The following is a 20,198-nucleotide window of genomic DNA, read 5'->3' on the forward strand; positions in this document are numbered from 1 at the left end:
CCCCACCCCTAGATGAAGTGCTATAGGCAATTAATGACTGCTGAAGAGGAGAAGTCGTCTCTCTCCCAGATAAGATTCCTAATTGATTATTCAATGTTAAGTCATCAACCCCAACAATATATATGCATATGGGCAACACTAGATAGACTCAGGAGGTTTATTTATATATGTATATATGTATAATAATAATAATAAACAGGGTATGAATTTGAGAGGGAGCAGGGTAGGGGATACATAGGAGGAGTTGGAAGATGGGGGAATTAGGTAAATACAGTAGTCATCTAAAAATCATAAGTAAAAAATAAAATTAAAAAATAAGCCTTAGTTCTTAATACTATTATATTATTGTTATTTACTTATAAAGATGTTGCATAAATTTATTACACATGCTTTCATTAACATGAAATTATATAGTAAGAACTGGGCTTGGTGGCACATGAATGTAATCTCAGTACACAGAAGGCATAGGCAAGAGAATTGCCAAAAGTTTGAGGCCCATATGATCCACATGGCAAGACTGCCTCAAACAAACAACATCACCACCAACAAAACCTACCAAGCAAAGAAATGAAATTATATCTGTGTTATATCATGAGATAGGAATAAGTCAATTAAATAAAGTGCTAGACTTATGGGGTTTATTATTGTATAATTTACTGTGTTTCTTTTAAATGGAATTAATCACAGGATGTTAGAACTGCACATTAGTATTATTTGGACTTTTGTTTTGCAGGAGGAAGAAGATGTTAAAGAAATCCCCATTACAAATCATGCTAAAGAAGGATATGAGAAGGCAGATCCTGCACAGTTTGACTTGCTCAAGGTTCTTGGTCAGGGATCTTTTGGAAAGGTAATAAATACTTTTTCCTGCATTTGTTCTTCTTCTTGATATTTAAAAAAATATGTGTACACATGCAAGAAATCATTTCCAAGGCTCTCAAAGGATGCAAAAATAACTGTTCAGTTTTACATGTTGTATTTCTTTATACTCTTTTATAGCAGTCAAGTTTTTCGAATCCCCTGAACTTATATTTCTGTAGGTAAAAAAACATGGCATGTTCATTGTTGGCTGTCTGAGTCACATACTTTATTTTTATGAAGATATTTTATATGTCTTTTTTCATGTTCACTAACATAGCTAGCTATCTCCTGGTGATGTCTCTGTTTCTTAACTCTGTATGAGAATTTAGAGTTTATGCTGTAATTTATGTAATAGAATCAGGAGCTAACCCACCATTTCTTAAAGTAAAGTATAGATAATTTGGAAATGATGTGAGATTCTTGCTTTGAAGAATCCTTGAGGAAAATTAGTTCATGTACTCATTATTTGTTTATTGAGTATTTGGTAATATGTTTCTCAGAAAGGAAGTATGTAGATCTAGATCCTGTAGCATGTATACCTAAAATCTTAAGACATGAAAATTATTACAGTAAGTAATAGCATTTAGGAAAATAGTTGCAATTTGTGGGGAGAAAGATGGGAGAAACAAAATACCACAGTAGCAGAAATTTAGTTGCAAAGAGGAATATTTAGGCAATTGGGCAGTGATTACAGTGAAATATATTTACTGAGTACTCAGTTTGTGCACAATAGTTTTATGAAATATAGATGATTATAAACTAGACATTATTTGAATGTAGTCTGGTATCTATATGGTATGGAATATATGAAATACATAGAAATGTTTTTAGGACACAAAAGACAAACTGAGATGGCTTGTGCTTTGTCACTGAATGACATAAGGTGATTGTGGTGGATGATCTTGGTTATCAACTTGACACACCTGGAAAGAAGACAGTTCAAACCCTGCATCCATCAGTTTGGCCCATGCACATGTTTGTAAGGTATTATCTTAATTGATGGTTGGTATTGGAAGGCTCAGCACGTTGTGGGTGTTACCATCACTGGGTAGGCGAGTTTGGTCTGTATAAAGAAGGTGGCTGAGCAAGGCAGAGAAAGCATGCCAGTGAGTAAGTAGCATTCCTACATGATTTCTGGTTCAGTTCCTGCCTTGAGCTCCTGCCCTGGCTTCCCTCCATGATTGACTGTAATGTGTAAGCCAAATAAACCTTTTAACCTCAAGTTGTTTTTTTTTTTTGTCATGGTATCTATCATAGTAGCAGAAAACAGAGTCAGACAGGGACAAAACTTGAAAAGTAGGACGGAAAGAAAAACTAGTGGGGCCTATTAATAGGTTGCTGGTATTAGTAGAGGAGGCATTATAAAACTAACTTGTAAATTAGATGTATATTCTATATAATTTTAATTTTAATGTTTCTGAAATATATGTTAATTTAGAACAGTTTTTATATCTAATATTTGACATATAAGATGATACCACAGAAATATTTCAAGTTATTAAAACTTTTGTTATTTAATATATAATGTATATATGTATATTCATCTGTGTATTTCTTGCTTTGTTTCATAAAAGATTTCTGAATTCCATAGATAAACAACAATCAAAATGGAAAGCAAGTAGCATAAGTTGAATATGATATTGTTTGCCTATAACACTAGCACTCAGGCACCTGAGGAAAAAGTATGCTTCTGAGGTTGAGGCCAGTCTGGGTTGCTACAGGTTTGAGCCTAGCTTTGGTACCTAGTAATACCCATTCTCAAACAAAACCATAAATGAAAGGGAGGAGAAAAAACCAAACACAAATACAAACAAGACTGAAAGCAACTGGCACTGTAGATGGAAACAGAAAAATCAGAGCAGGAAAAATTATATTAAGCCTAGAATATACATTGTTGCTTACAAAAGTATAACACAGGGCCTGGAAGCCTTTCTTAAGCAGGCCAGAAATGAGATTGGCAGCCATCCTAAAGAAGCTGACATATTCAAGTTCATTAGTATTAACAATATCTTTAAGGTAGAAACATATTAAAGAGATCAGATAAAAATTTTTATTGCACGTTATAAAAGACAATATATAACAAAATGAATTTTTCTCAGTAACATCTTCATGTTAAATATAACTACATGCTAACAAGTTGTCGGTATAGTCCTTAAATTCGATGAACACTTTGTGCATAAAGGTTGTCTTAACAAAGACCATTTTTTAATTCACAGTACTCAAATACAGAATTGTGAGATTTATACAGTTTCATCAACCAAAGATATTAAGAAGGTAGCTTTGTTTTGCTTCTGAAGATGTGAACATACTTGCTTGTCAGTGTTGCATCATTTGTGTAGGCATTGTGTGGGTGTGACTTGTTATATGCTGAACATATTCAAGAATGTGGCCAAGGCTGTGAATCAGATATGTGTAGGCCCAATTCCAAGAAACTTAGGGTTGTACAATCTTAAGTTTTTCAGCAAAGGTTCCACTGTTAAAACATAAGCAATGGGAGTTTTAGGTCTTGTAAAGTTGTATGACAATAAATGTTCTAGTAATTTAACGGGAACAAAATCCAACTAATACCAAAGTCATATGAAATCTGCACATCAATGAAACAAGGTTTAATGAAATGGAGATTGAAAGAACAATTCAAAAGATGTTATGAACAGAATTGGTTCATTGAGAAGATAAACAAAATGGACAAATCCTTAGCAAACTTTTAAATGGAGTTCTTAATTGGTCTAGATAATAAAAAGCCAGATTCAGAGGGAAGGAGAAAGCCACAGCACATCTTACCTCCTTAGTGTCTTCAGCAGACATGATCTCTAATTCTTGTTTTTCCCTGCTTATATCTTGTTTCTGCCCAGCTACCTCACTTCCTGTCTGACCATACAAACCTCCAGATCTCTATGGTTAGCTAGTGGCAAGCACCATTCTCTGCCCTCCAGACAGGCTTTATTTGTTCAAGTAAGATATCACCACACAAACTAACCAGTAGAATTATAGAGAAGACCTAAATGATAAAGGGGATAACAAACTACTGAAATTCATAAAATCCTTAGGTAATGCCTTAAAAATTTATACTTATAAATTGAAAAATCCAGAAGAAATGGCTGAATTGATTGACATATAGCTTACCAGAATTAAACCGAGTACACAAACATTACAAATATACCTGTACTAATAATGAGAAGCATTAATAACCAAGTTAACTAAAAAGTCCAGTACCAGATGTATCTTATGTATTTACTCGTATGCAGAACATGTATGTGCTTGTATATATAGAGAGTAGAATGAGAGGGTAAATGGGGAGGAAGAAGTTCAAAGAGAGTGGGGAGTGTTGAAAAAAGAGTGAATAATAAAAGATATGTGACATGAAATCAGTTGAAGAGAACTGCTTGTGTGGAGACTGAGGTCTAGCAAGAGCCAGTGGGGATGGGAAAGGTCAGAGTGGAAGTGAGTAAGAACAAGTCATCATGCTATATATGTATGATGATGTCATAATGAAACCTGTTTATATACTGAATAAAATATAGAGAAAGCAGTATTCCCACAAAAGATGTTTGGGATACTCTGTAGTAATCATGTGAGGTATAGTGCTACTAATGACCACTAATAAATGGTAGTAACCCTAATATTACATTATTTTAAAACATAAAACATAAAAATCTGGCATTGTCAGACTAGATTATAGCATAGGCCAAATCACTTATAAATATGTATATTCATGGATTATTAAATAATATTTCCTTTTGTGATAAACATTTAAATATAGGAGTTTTGAACATTGAACTCTTATTTTTATATAATTGGTCAATTGTCAAGTGATGGTTTTAGAAATACATGGTTTCATGTTGAAATTTCTGTGCAGTAAACATTTAAATGTATGTGATGTAATTCACGTCCAAGTGTTTATTGAGTACTTCTTAATGGACAATATAAAAGTCCACGTGATTGAGAGAAAAATACTTTGAATTGACTCACTCTTTTCACAGGTTCCCATAGTCTAATTTAACTAGAAATATCATGATAGGTACAGTAGCTATGTTTGTAGTTGATTGCAAGAAGATAGAGATAGATTTTCTCTTGTTGAAAATAGCATATTATGAAATTAGAAAACAGTCACTTTTTCAGATTATGAATGATGACATCTTTTCTTTGACATTTAGGAATAAGAGGGAACACTTGAAGGGCTATAAGAAATGACTACTTTGCACGGCATTTTCTTTCTTGAAGCATGGGCTCTTTTATCCTTTCTTAAGTGCCTCTTCCTTTATATGCTGTTCTTTGCAATACCATTAATGACTGTGTTCCACAACAGTAATTCTCAGAGGTGTGGTCTGTGTGTCTCTAGGCATTTCCAAATCCTTTCAAGGGTTGCTTAGGTCAAAACTGTTTCATAATAATCCCAGTATTTTTAGAACTGCTGTACCCTGGCACAATAAAGGTAGAAACTCCAAGTATTACATTTGTCATTGGGGTTTTTACTGCCTCACACTTAGTTTAAAAATGTCCTTGATGAGATATAATCAGTTATTTCCTTTATTATATCTCAACCATTGAATTCAAATCTTTTTAATATTCTATATTGAACTGAAAATATAATAAAACATTTCAGTTGCAGCTCAAATAACAAGTTTTTCAAAGAAGAATACAAGTACACATTTTTGAATTATTAGGTGAAATAGCCGTTTTTTCATGGATCACTATTTTATATATCTGTATTAAGTTTTTGAGAGTTTCATAACAATTTATTTTGCTTATAATCACTCCCTACACCAATCTTCCCAGATCCATCCACCCAACTTCTGAGTTAATCTTGTTGTTTTTTAACCCATGGAATCCAATTTGTGTTGTCCAATTACTCTTGAAAGTGGGGTATACCCTAGAATGTGGTCAGCCTACTAGGGGATCACACCATTAAGGGAAACTGACTATCCATCTCCTAGCAATCAAAGACCCAAAGGCTCCTAAAGGCTAATTCAGTTCCCATTTTCCATGGTGGGATTTTACCTGGCTTGAGCTTGTCCCAGTCTTGTACATTCTATCACAGTTGCTGTGAGTTCATATGTGCAACTGTCCTCTTGTGGGTCACTATTTTTTACTAGAAAAAAATGAGTTACAAACTATTACTTGAATTTGAAAATTGATAGTTTTTTATTGTTTTTGCAGAAAAGTGAATGGTATGATTCCATTTCCTAGAAAATAATACTGGTCATATTCTTGTCTGCTAAAAGTAGAAGCTTGAAGAAAAAAGGAGATTAATAAGTTTTTTTAATTTATAAATTTTGTCATAAAAAGCCTTGTAAATAAATATGCCACACCAAAATTAGTCAGACTGAAAGTCTATACAACCAAATTACTTATGTACAGTTCATTAAGTTCAAATTGGCATTTGAAATGAAACTTGCAAAGCTTCACATTAAATCTATGTTTTATTTTGTTATCAATCTTTTTTCCTTTTTTAAATTTAAATTTAAAGAAACAAGCTTCTTTTATATGTCAAGCCCAGTTCACTCTCCTTCCCCCCTCTGACCCCTATCCCATCCCCTTTCTGCTCCCCAGGGAGGCTGAGGCTTTCCATGGGAGATCTTCAATGTCTGTCATATCATTTGGCCAGAACCTAGACCCTCCCACTTATGTGTAGGCTGAGAGAGTATCCCTCTATGTGGATTGGGCTTCCAAAGTCCATTCGTGTACTAGGGATAAGTACTGATCCACTACCAGAGGCCCCATGCATTGTACAGACCTCCAAACTGACATTCACATTCAGGAAGTCTAGAACAACCAGCTATCAGCCTGGGGTCCTTGAACAACTCCTTGTTGAGCAAAGGGGTCAAGGCCAGGCTGAAGAAACCCACAGAAACAGCTGTTATTAATCTCTTAAGCCACAAACTTATCTAAGTCCAGGAAAAGGCCATCTACTTATAAAATTTTCCTTTTTAAAGTGGGATATATACAGAGTTTGATTTGCTGAATTAAGGGGAATGTAAGCAAATATAAATTAAATATGCATTATAGCATAACTACAGTTTTTATGTGTTTTATAACAAAGAAAATATAAAGGAAAATGTATAATTAGTGCATAGAGAACAAGAATGCCTTCAGGTTTGTAGGAAATAGTAGTGGGGTGGTGCTATGGATGGATTTGAAGGGGCTAAGCTTGATACAAACACATTATATGCATGTAATGCTTGTGCAAAATTCTCAAACAACAACTTATAAAACAAGTAGACTCCTCCAGGGAATAGCATAGCAATTGGCTATTGGAAACCAAATGGACAGCCTGCGAACATTTGTACAAGGAACCTCATGTGAAATGAGGTTATATGATATATATATATATATATATGTATATGTATATGTATATGTATATGTATATGTATATGTATATGGCCATGAATTTGAAAGAGACCAAGGAGGGGTATATGGGAGTGTTTGGATGGAGGAAAGGGAAGGGGAAATGATGTAATTATATTATAATCTCAAAACAAATTAAAAGTGAATGATTTCATTCCATCTTTTAGGTTTTTGAGATATACATTCCTTTATTATCTTTTGTCAACTACTCTAGTTTCTAATTCTTCTCTAGGTAACTTAGTACAGCTTGAATAACCTTAACAAACAAATGATATAAGAGCCAGAGGTTGGGCATGACTACTATGAAACAGTATTTTCTGGATATGACCAGACTGATCATAAACTCATAGGAACTGTGGTTGTCAGTACAGAACTTGCACAGTATCAAGCCAGTTAAAATTCTACAGGGATAGGGTTTGGAAGGGTCAGTTTTGTTTAGTAAGTTGCTCATGTTCTCATAGTAGGCTCTAAACCTATGCACATGCTAGAAGCACTAATTGGCTTAAGTTCAGTATCTAACATGATCTTGGGAGAGATATGATGGCAATGGAACAAATTGGGGAGCATAGTAGGTAGATATAATCAGAATACATTGTATGAAATACACAGGAATATATAAGAAAGTACATTTAAAGTGATGAAGTGGATTGAATTGAAATTCACTTAAAAATATTTTTTTCTGTTAGGTTTTTCTTGTTAGGAAGAAGACTGGTCCTGATGCTGGGCAGCTCTATGCAATGAAGGTGTTAAGAAAAGCTTGTCTGAAAGGTATCATATTAAAAAGATAATGTAATAAAACTCGTTTTAAGAAACAGACTGTGTATTGCTTGTAAGGGGAATAGTTAGAGTTGCTTTTTAGCATTGTTAATTATTAGTTTCCTAGTTATCAATTGATACTTCTGGGTTTCTCTATTGTCATATAACTTAGTTTGCTGAATATATACCTGAATATATGTTTAATATCAGGAAATATGACATATTTCATTAAATTCAGTCCGAACTTCAACATTTTAAAAATGTTTACTCCTTCTTTCAACATTAGTATTTTTACTGTTTTGTCTGGGTGTTGCATATTTACAAAGCACAACTACTCCATATATATATATATATAATATATATATATATATATATATATATATGTGCCATCTTCTGGACCTATAAAATTAATACTGACCCTGACATGATGATACCTTAATCAATCCTAGCTCTAGAGAGGTAGAGTACAAGGTCATCCTCCACTGTATACTATATTCAAGACCAGCATGAGCTTCCTTAAACCCAGTGAAAGAGAGAAGGAAGGAGGGAGAGGAGAGAGAACAATAGAGAACAAAGTTTACTACTAATTTTAGTTTAATTTCACATGAAAACTTGGACAAATACATATTAGCCAAATATGCTACTTTAGCCTGTCTCTAGATCTAAACAAAATCTACTGTTTTCTGAAAATGGTTATTATCTAGGACCACACAGACTTATTTACATTGTTTACTTATTTATGTATATATATTTTGATTGGTAAATGACAGGTCTTTACTGAGATTACTAACAAGTATAACATTTCAATCTTGGTGTGACTTTAGTTCGAGATCGAGTTCGCACAAAGATGGAAAGGGATATTCTGGTGGAAGTAAATCATCCGTTTATCGTCAAATTACACTATGGTATGCAACCCTTCTTTTATTATGTAATTAGAGAAGTGAAATTTCATTCAGATACTATAACAAGAAATAAGTACTTGAGAGTTATCTAATGTATTCAACAATATAAAATATATCTGAAATATGTATCAATAGCTAGCTTTTAGTTGAATTTCATTGTCTTTGTTAAAGTAACCTGATAATGTCTTCCAAAATCCCATCAAGTATCACAAAGGGAGGTCATGAAGTCTCACTTCAAGTTGAGAAACTATTGTCAGCTGCTGGCTGCTGGAAAAGAGTCAGTTTTCTTTATCTAAGATGTCCCTACATCTATGCACATACTAGTAACTCTGTGCAGATTCTTAAGTTAAAAATGAGCACATGAAACTGGGAGGGAATAGTGTTGGGAGGCTATGGGTAGAATTGGAGGGAAGGAAATGGGGGTAAGTGTGTATATATGTATATGTACATATGAAAACTCAGTATATGTATATATGAAATTACCAAGTGATGAAAAATGAGAATGTCTTCAACTTGTTTGACTGATAGTATTTCTAGATGAGATGAGACAGTAGCTCCAGTGATCATAGGCTACTATGATAATTTATGTAAAGCATTCAGATGTTTATTTACAAGGACAATATTATTTTTCCAGTTCTAATCAAGAAGGCAATGTGATTATATTAGTCAGCTTAAACTGTTCTGTTAGGGAGGAAGCAAGATCAGTAAGATGAAGCAGAAATAATGGGGGGGATGAGTTTTGAAGTAGACATTTATGAATTTGAATCATGTCTCCATTGTACATATATAAAAGAGGTTGTAGATATTTTATTGGGGAATTAATTGATCAAAATAAAGCATTGATACAGTTTACAATACCATTTCATTCTGTGAATTTAAAATGTAGCACATATTGATTTTATTCTTAGTGTAATTTTTGACAAAAATTATTTTAAATATTTACGCAAGTTATTCAAACACTACAAGAAATTCTGACCCATTTAACTCTTTTTTAATCTAATGAAATAGAATTAGTATTAATAGAATGTCTTTTGAGTCTCTTACATGATATGAGATTAATAGCAAACCCCTATTGTGGCAAAATACTGTACTAAATGAAGTGAGATACTGAAGGGAAATAATCTCTGATTTCCAGTAATGTATAGAGAATAAAACTGAAAATGAATGTGCAAATGAAAGTGAGATAAATACCACAAAAGGCCATGAAGTACATTTAAATATCAAATGTATTATTAGAAAACTTTGATGGAGATAAAGAAGTGTGAAAAGTTGGGAGGCTTGTTAGTGGTTGTGACCTTTTTGAGCTTTGTAGAGTACAATAGATATAATTGGGAGACAAATTTCAGTCAACTGCACTAGAATAAGCAACTTCATTAAAAGGAAAATTTTAGTGGTAGAAGATTGTGTAAAGCCACATGCAACATTGAATATGTTTGGATGGGAATTCATAGCTATTTTAGCACTTTATTGAATAGTGGATTTAAATTTGATACATTATCTAACAATGGACCATGCTAATATGTAATTATTTTCTAATATTTGAAAATAAAATTGTAAACATGTTAATAAAATTATGATAAATTTTCAGTGTTTACCGTTAGTCTACTACAACATTATGATTTCTGATTAGCCTTTCAGACTGAAGGAAAGCTGTATTTAATCTTGGATTTCCTCAGGGGAGGAGATGTCTTCACGAGATTATCCAAAGAGGTGAGAATTTCCTTATAAATTTGTTAGTATATTTTATTTCAGTAAAGCTAAAATGTCATATAATTTTCCTGTAGAAATTTGAAATCATAAGCTTTTTATCACTGTATATAGTATTTAGTGATGTATGTCAGTTGATACTTTGTGTGTCTTTTAGATAATCTCAGTGTTCCTTTTCCTTGTGTCTGAGACAAAAAGGCATTATGATTAACTAAGTGAAGTAGATAGGAGCAAGCCTAGGACTTTGGCTACTTAAGCTACCTAAATGCCTGTTAGTGTAGTGTTTAATTACTTTGTTCATTTAAAGTGAATTTATTGAGGTGTAATTGAATGCAGTAAATGGTACAACAAATTACACAGTTTGATCTTTTGTCTTTTCATGTAACTGTGAAATCATTATTAAAATAAAGTGACATTATTGCAAAATGTTTATAATGTATTTTTCCCACTCCTACTGAATCTGCTGTCTGCCACTGTTTATGTTTTTTTTAGATTATAGAAGCAAAATCATAATATAAATACATTCTTTTTTGTCTGATTTAAATAATTATAGTTATTTTGATTTATCCATGTTGTTGTGTGTATCAGTTCATTCACTCTTATTGGTGAGTAGTACCCATTATATGGATGTAACATGTTTTGTTTATTTACCTGATGAATGTTTGAGTTACTGCAGTTTTTGGATATTACCAATTAAGCTGCTGTAAACATTCATGTACAAATGATTGTATTGACATATGTTTTCATTTCTCATGAATTAATATCTAGGAGTTTAATGGCTGAGTTACGTGGTAGGTGTATGTTTTAACTTTAAAGACTCTGCCAAACTGTTTTCCAAAATGCTTTGTATAATTTTTACACTCCCAACAGCAGCATGTAAGAATTTCAGTTGCTTTACATCCTTGCCAACACTTGGTATGATCAGTCTTTTTTTAAAAACGAATTTTGTACATCTGTTAAGTATATAGTGTTCCCTAATTGTGGTTCTGAATTTCATCACATTAAAGACTAATGATGTTGGACATCTTTTCCTGCATTTATTTGCTGTCTATCTTCTTTGATAAAGTGTTTAAACATTTGTCCATTTTGAAGTGAATTATTTGTTTTCTTATAGAGATTCCAGAGTTTCTCATATAGTTTAGATGGAAGTCTCATCATATGTTGTTTTTAAATATGTTCTTCTGGTTTGTACTTTACCTTTTAAATCTCCTATCTTTTGAAAGCAGAGTTTCTTAGTTTTGCTGAAGTCAGGTTTATAATTTACCCATTAAGTCAATGGCTTTTAATAATCCCACCTAAGAAATGTTTACCTAATTCTAGGTGAAAATTTTTTCCTGTGTATTTTAGAGGATTCTGTAGTTTTATTTATTTTTGTATTTTAACTCATTTTGGGTTATTTTAATATGTGGTTATATAGGTATGTGCTGAAGTCTTTTTAAAATTCATAGAGATATATCCACTTCTAGCATCATGGTTGGGAAAAATTATCTTTTCTTCACTGAATTGCTTTGTAATTTCATTTAAAATCAGATTTTCATGTATGTGGAGGCCCATCTCTGGATACTCTGTTCTGTTCACTGATTCATTTGTCTATCTTCATGACATTACCCCTCTGTCTTGATTACCAAATCTATATAATATATCTTGAAGTCAGTGATTACAATCCATGAGCTTTGCTTTTCTTGTGAAAATTATTTAGGATCTTATAGGTCATTTGCATTTCTTTATTAATTTTAAAGTCAACTTTTCATTCTCTAAGAAAAAGCCCACTTTGAATTTGATTGACATTTCATTCAATCTGGAGGTCAGTTTGTACAAAATGGAAATTTAAAAATATTGACTTTTCTTTAAACATGGTTTCTCATTCCATTCCATCAGCAGTTGGCTAATTTTAGCAGTGATTATTTTCAGCATATAGGTCTTCATCTTTTGTCAGATTTATCTTTTAGTGCTTCCTGTTTCAATGATGTAAGTAGAATTGTTCTTTTAATTTCAGTGTTAGTGGGAAAAACAATAGAGTTTTTCTATTTTGAGCTTGTATTTCATACTCTAGTAGAATTACATCTTTTGGCTGATTTTTGTGTAGATTCAAAAGCTTTTATATTAATTACTTTTGACAAGGTGCTTTACTTCTTTCCGCATTGGATATCCTGTATTTATTTCTCTTTTAATAACCTTGTTAACACTGGCTTGAGTTTTCATTCTGATGTTGAACAAATTTGATGGGAAGCAGGCATTCTTGTCTTCTTACTGATTCAAAACAGAGGGAAGCTTAATTTCACTCTAAAACATAAAGCTGTATATTTATGTATGCTTTATTGGGTTGACTTACCATCTCTTACTAAGTTTTGGACAGATGTCATATATTGTCACATACATTTAGCTGAGACTTTTTTCCTGCTTAATTTATGAAATGGTCAATTAAATGAAGCTTATTAATTTCAAATTAAATGGAGTGAATTAAGTGAAAGTGAAATGGTAATGCAACTTTGCATATGTAAAGGAATCCCCCATAGACATCAAGTATAATTATTTAAAAATATTATTGGATGATATGTGCTAAATGTTTGTTATAAACATTTTGTGTTTTTTTTTTAATTTTTCTCTTCTGTTTTTATTTTATGTGTATGAGTGTTTTGCCTGAATGTATGTCTGGGCATCATACTCAGGTAGTGCCAATGGAGGCTGAAAGAGGGTATTAGATTCCCCTGGAACTGTAGTTACAGATGGTTATAAACAGCCATGGAGTGCTTGTAATTGCTGAGCCATCTCTCCATACCTATAATTATTTTCATGAGGGATATTTATATTCTTGTTTTATGTTTTCTTCATGTATTTGTTGTGTCAAGAGTAATTCTTGCTTCCTAAGTTGGATAGTTTTTTCTTCAACTTTGCAGTAGAATTTATTTAAATTCAGTACTAATTATTAATAATGATTGATAGAATTGTGAAGGCAGTTTGTCCTGGTAAAGTGTTCTGCTAAAAGAAGTTCTTTTTGGTAAGGTGTTTAACTAAAAAGTCAGTTTATATAATAGATTTAATACTATTGTTTCCTTTTGATTGAGTTTATCTGCTAGCTTATGTCTTTCAAGGAATTTATTAGTTTCATCAAATTTGTAGCTATAGGTTTTACATTAGTTATATTGTTGTTGCTTTTGCAGTATTAAAATGCCATGACCCCGAGGAACTTCTAGTAGGAAGAGTTTATTTTAGCCAGCAGTTCCAGGGGGAGAGCCCATAATGACAGGAGAGACATGACAGCAGGGTAGGAAGCTAAAGGATTTCATCTCACAAACACTTAAGTAGCAGGCAGAATGATTTGGAAGCCGGCAAGTCTGGAAAGCTCAAAGCCTGTCCTCAATGATATACTTTCTCCAGTAATATTTCTTGTCCTAAATCGTTCATAACCTGTTCAAACAGTGCCAACAGCTCGGGACTCAGTGACAAATACATGAGCCCATATGAGACATTTCTCACTTAAAGCTACCACAACTGTTCATTATATTCCATTATTATCTTTTCTCATAGCTTGTTTATAGATGGCTCTCACTCCTCATGGTGGTAGTTTGTCTTCTCTTTAGTCCTGCTTGACATTGCCAGAGGTTTATCAGTTTTATTTTTTTTCTTTTTAAGATACAAGCTTTTGTGGGTTATTTTTTTGTGTGTTATGTTTCCATTTTCCCTTTCTTTAATCTTTATTACTACTTTGTAGTTACTAGCTTTTTTTCTTGTTTCTAGATAGAAAGAAGTTACTGATTTGAAGCCTTTCTTTTCTAATGCAACTATTTAGTGTTAGAAATTGTTACTGGTTAATCTTATTACTGATATTTTGTAATACAGTACTTTTGCTTTGCTTAATGTTCTTCCTAATTTCCTTTATTTGACTCATTGGGCATTTGAAAACTTGGTATTTAATTTATGCATATGTGGTTATTTTCCAGGTATCTTTCTAATATTGTTTTATAACCCAATTTACTGTAGTCAAAAAAGATACCTTTCATAACCTGAATCCTCCTAAATTTGTTTATACTTACTGTATTCTTTATAACATGATATATATTTGTAAATGTTCCATGCACATGTAAGGAAAATGTGTAATCTCTTATGGGTTGGTTGGACATTCATTAAATGTTTGTTAGATCAGGTTTGCTAATAGTGGCTGCTTTAGAAATTTAGAATTTGATACATAACTATATATGTTTTTATGTTTTGGAAACACATGTAATCTTGTATTACAGTTATATATTTGTTTATTTCTTGAATTCAACCAAAGTTTTTAAGCAACTTTTTAATGGGTGTGATTCGTTCTTGACAAGTAAATGTTATCATTATTAAATGATTTACTTCAATGCATTAATATTACTGTTATGACTTTTAATAGAGCAGTATTAAATGTTCTTCTGTGTCTTCGTTTTAAACTGTGTAGCAGTGAAGTACATATGACATCCGTGATTTTTATGCAGCCTGAAAATGTGTGCTTTTTAATGTGCAGTATTAGACTTATTACATTTTATATTTTGATATGATTGTGTTTAAAGCTGCCGTTTCACTTGTTAGATTGTAATTACCATTTATTCTTGGTATTTTCCCTCTTTCATGGATGCATTTCAATCAGTTATTCTGTTACAATTTCATTTTTAGTTCTGCTGCTAGCTTGGCAGTATTAACTAACATTTTGTTTTGTTATTTTGTAGTTCTTACATTTTATAATGTGAATTTTTAACTTGGGGTGAAAGATATATGGTCTTCAGACCAGTTGCTTTTCTTTGTAAGTTAAAGATTTATATAAGCAAAGCTACACACATCTAAGTATTTTCCATGACTTCTTTCATAGCTCAGTGGCAACATACTTGCAAAATTTTTTCCTTCCTTCCTTCCTTCCTTCCTTCCTTCCTTCCTTCCTTCCTTCCTTCCTTCCTTCCTTCCATCCTGCCTGCCTGCCTGCCTTCCTTCCTGCCTTCCTGCCTTCCTGCCTTCTTCCTGCCTTCCTGCCTTCTTCCTGCCTTCCTGCCTTCTTCCTGCCTTCCTTCCTTCCTTCCTTCCTTCCTTCCTGCCTGCCTGCCTGCCTGCCTGCCTGCCTGCCTGCCTGCCTGCCTGCCTGCCTGCCTTCCTTCCCTTCCTTCCCTTCCTTCCTTCCTTCCTTCCTTCCTTCCTTCCATCCTGCCTGCCTGCCTGCCTTCCTTCCTGCCTTCCTGCCTTCCTGCCTTCTTCCTGCCTTCCTGCCTTCTTCCTGCCTTCCTGCCTTCTTCCTGCCTTCCTTCCTTCCTTCCTTCCTTCCTTCCTGCCTGCCTGCCTGCCTGCCTGCCTGCTGCCTGCCTGCCTGCCTGCCCTTCCTTCCTTCCTTCCTTCCTTCCTTCCTTCCTTCCTTCCTTCCTTCCTTCCTTCCTTCCTTCCTTCCTTCCATCCTGCCTGCCTGTCTGCCTGCCTTCCTGCCTTCCTGCCTCCCTGCCTCCCTGCCTCCCTGCCTCCCTCCCTGCCTCCCTTTATTAACACTGGATGTGAATCCAAATCTCTCTTCAGCCTTCAACATGTTGGGACTACAGGTGTATACCAACACATGACTATTTGTATTGGGTGGTACATACTGTGATTTCTTAACATGCTAAATGTTTTGTCATTTTTATCATTTAGGTTCTTACTTTTTTATCTTTAGTGCTGGAGAATCAAACGTTGAGCCTCTCATATGGTAGGGATCTACTCTATACTTTAGCTGTACCCCCAATTCAAGGTCTTGCATTTAAGTTTTATTCATTTAAGACTAGGGCAGCATTTAGTATGGGGTTAATTTTCCCTACTATTCAAACAATGACCTTTCTTAATTACGCTAACCAATATCCTTGGAATTATAGTGATTTATTTTGCTTTCCAAACTAGGCATGTCTTTCATCTTCTTGAGCTTCGTGGGTTCTTTTAATCATTTAGACAATATTTCCCCTTGATGTCAGGTAGTTCCCTTTGACACATGATTGGGAATTTCTTCTTTCTGGGCAATTTTTGTGAAAGTTAAGGTATTAGATGATGAATATTTTTGTGCTTCTGGAAATACACTTAGGCGTACTTGAAAATGTAGATGTAGTTTCATCTTTTCATGCCTTTCTTTAAAATTTGTTAGAATGGACCCGAACATCATTTATTTAGGATTAATTTTAATCTACTAGTAAAGCAAAAAAGTCCTTCTGATTATTCTGATTCAATGTGTATGATGTTTTCTGCTCTATCTGAATATAACAGGAACTATCCCTTGCCCAATGTGAGTTGCATGGATTGTTTTGTATATAGCACTTGGTTCTATTTCTGGTTCAGCATAGTGTTCTCATTCCCACGTACTATGCTGGGAAAGATTACATATCTTGAGAGGTTGATCTGCAATTTCCTTTGCTTCAGTACTCTGAATTATTCTCTTTTCTAAGACTCTCGGCTCCAACTCATTTCTTCAGGAAATCTCTGAGCTCTACTTGGGTTAGAGCACCCTACACTACCACTTGGAAACTTTCCAGGTAGTGAGCTAGGAAAATTGTGGGGCATTCCACATTTGTTAACTCATATCTAAGTAGTCACTGTCTTTTGTTGCTAGATGTCCGGTGTCTTGAGAAATATCATTTCATATATTTTGTCCTGTGTTTTGGATGTTTCAGGCAGGAGAATAGCTTTTGTTTTTGTCCATTTCATTTTGTCTTGAAATGGTAGTCTGGTAGCAGAGTTTTCATTGGATGATTGAAATTCAACATCTAACTTACAGAATTTATGATGTTGAGTGTAGGAGAGATCTAGAACTTGAGATAAAGGAAAATGTACTTCTGAGAGCTAGTCAGTACTTCAGTGCCTGAGGTCTCTGGCTTATATCAGTCTAACTCCAGTGCAGAGCTTGGCATGCATGAGCATGTATTTTGCAGTCTGGGATAGGTTTTAGTAGGTAGTCTGTCTATGACCCTCATCCAAGGAAAGTCTTTAAAGAATCTGTAGAAAGACAATGGTATGTCAAGGCTCCAACATTCATTATTTTTTGTGTTAGATTATAGAAGTGTCACAAATGTTTTTGAAAAATTCTTACCTGTAGTCATTTCTAATTTTCTTTTAAACTCTTCAGACCTCCATTCTCGATGTGGGACTATCTAAACTCATACTAGCACAGAGATGCAGTCAGTAAGTTTTGATTCCTAAATCTGGAATATTAGGTAAGAGCAAGCATTTTAAATGCATTTCCCCAAAAGACAGTAAACTAGTTTTTTCATTGAATAGACTTTAAAAACCGATTCAATGATTAATTCTATAGGCAGCTTATTATAAGCTAGTTGATTGTTGGTTATATTTCACTTGTGAATAAAAAAATTGAGTAATTCAAACTGAAGCAATATTTGTGCCTTAGAAACAGAATTTTTAAAATTCGTTTTAGTATGTATTAAGAAATTTTATGATGTTGGTTTCTTACATTTCAAAAGAAATAGTACATCCCCAAATTTCTTTCTTTAATAATGCACACAGACACATACACTCAAATAAATCTATACATAAACACATAAAATTTTAAGCCACATTTTTCTTTTTTGCTCATATCAAGAAAATATCTTGGATTTATTATTGTAAAGCTGTTTTCAAAATTTATTAGTTTAATAAAATGTCAAAGTCTCAATAGAAATTTGTGTGTGCTAAAAATTGAGAGCATAGTTTCACAGTTTATCTAGAGAAGTAAACAAATGCCAAAACAAGTCATTTGATAATACATTTCTTAAAGTTTACTTTTTTTGGTTTGGTTTTTGAGAAAGTCATAGTACCTATGAGAGCCAAGTGACCTTGAACATAGACCCTATCCTACTGCAGCCTCCTAAGTACTAGGATTACTACTATGCTCCACCATACCCATGTAAGCCAGATATCATAGTTTCAACACAGGGGCATACAGTAATCACTGTATCCTAAAAGAAAATGGAGCTGAGTGTTCAGTTAATCATTGAATGGACATTTCATAACCTTTAAAATAACAAAGGGAAAAACAAACAGTATAAAATAAATTTGATTATATAAAATTAAGAACTACTTATCAAAACCAGCACATATTTGAAAAACATTTTTAATTATTTTGATAAAGAAATGGCATTTTTAAATACTTGAAGGGCTTATACCAACAGAATAAAATAGTATGTTAATAATGGAAAATCGGCAACAAATTTCTTGTAGTTCATGAAAACTGGAAAGGCCACAGGACAGAAAATCTGGTCTATGAATAAATTTAAATCAAATCAAATTAGGTACTCTTTTTGTATATTCAATTAAAAATTTCATTAAAAGATAATTTGGTCCTGTCATAGATATAGTAAGGCTAATATATTCAGAAAATCCTGATGGGCACGGAAACAATTGTAACCTTATTGGAAAGTAATTTTCTTGTATATGTCAAGAATCCAGACTGTTCCTTGACTCAGTATTTTCTGTTTTATTACTTAAGAAGCAGTTCTGGTGAAATACAAAGAAGTATGCATATTTAAGAATATGTTTTTATAATATAGCACATTATACTATTTATAGGGATGAATTTAGGAAATAGTTTAATTGTCCATAATGAGAACATTTAGGTAAATCATGGTGAATTGATGTGATTGATATGCATTTATTTAATAATGTTCATAAAAAGTTTGAAATGTATGGGAGTATGATTATGATATATTATTAAGTGGGAGTAAAGCAGATACCTATATAATATATGTAATAAGTATTCAAGTATCTTATCATACACAATCCCATACACACTTTAATAAGCTACAGGTTAAAAATGATTTTCCTTGTACTGGAATCTTAGAGGACTTTGTCTTTTGAGGAGAGTTTTATGAGTAGGATAATTAAAAAATATGGAGGCATCATTGGTTGTGAACTGAGACATAGGGGAGAATACACTATAAGTGAGATATAAGTGTCTTCTGGGGGAAAAAGTCATTTTTTAGGGACAAGTAATCCTGAATTCAGATCTTATGCTTCCTATTTACGAGTTACTTTGGGCAAGTTACTTAGTGTTTCTGAGTCTCATTGTTCACATATGTAAGATATTGATAACAGTACATTATAGAATTGTTTGGAAGACTGTAATAACATGAAGAATATGTAGTGCTGCCACATAATTAATTGCGTCTGGTGCATATTTGACTTTTAACAAGTTTATTATTTATTTCCATCATGAGACTTTCTACCAAATGTTTGACATAGTGTGTAACCTAGGCAGTGTTTCTTTCTTGAAATTATAAGTGGTATTTAGAATTTTGTCCTATATTAGGTTTCAGTGAACATTTTGATTGTTCTTCCACAGAAGTAAGATGAGTAACAAGTACTTTTATTCTCAATAAGAAGTTAAAAAATGATGTTTTTATACTTTTACCATTAGACTATTCAAAGAAATATCCCTGAAATTTAGAAAATGAATAATAATAACTCTTCATTTTCTTTAGTTTTACTAGTAGCATGGAACTGCTTTGTGAAATGCAGTGACTATAATCTAAATGGGCAAGTTGATTTTAACTATGTGGGAATTTATTCTAACTTGAGTCTTCCAAATAAGCCATATTTCTATAATGAAAATAACAAGAGTTCTAGAAAAAAGTATTTTGGCCAATCTGAAAATCCTCGATAACAGTAAAATTT

At 33.1% G+C, this 20,198-nt stretch overlaps 1 protein-coding gene across 1 annotated transcript in view; it reads left to right on the forward strand.

The window, feature by feature from the left end:
- Rps6ka6 (ribosomal protein S6 kinase A6) overlaps positions 1-20,198 on the forward strand; it is a 91,852-nt gene that overhangs the window by 22,023 nt on the left and 49,631 nt on the right. Inside the window, exons 4-7 of the mRNA XM_035450234.1 lie at positions 734-850; positions 7,893-7,974; positions 8,787-8,867; positions 10,495-10,574. Of these exons, the coding sequence (XP_035306125.1) occupies positions 734-850; positions 7,893-7,974; positions 8,787-8,867; positions 10,495-10,574 (360 nt within the window). The remainder of the gene's footprint in view (positions 1-733; positions 851-7,892; positions 7,975-8,786; positions 8,868-10,494; positions 10,575-20,198) is intronic.

This window comes from Cricetulus griseus, chromosome X, assembly GCF_003668045.3.
Source record: "Cricetulus griseus strain 17A/GY chromosome X, alternate assembly CriGri-PICRH-1.0, whole genome shotgun sequence".
Classification (NCBI taxonomy): domain Eukaryota; kingdom Metazoa; phylum Chordata; class Mammalia; order Rodentia; family Cricetidae; genus Cricetulus; species Cricetulus griseus.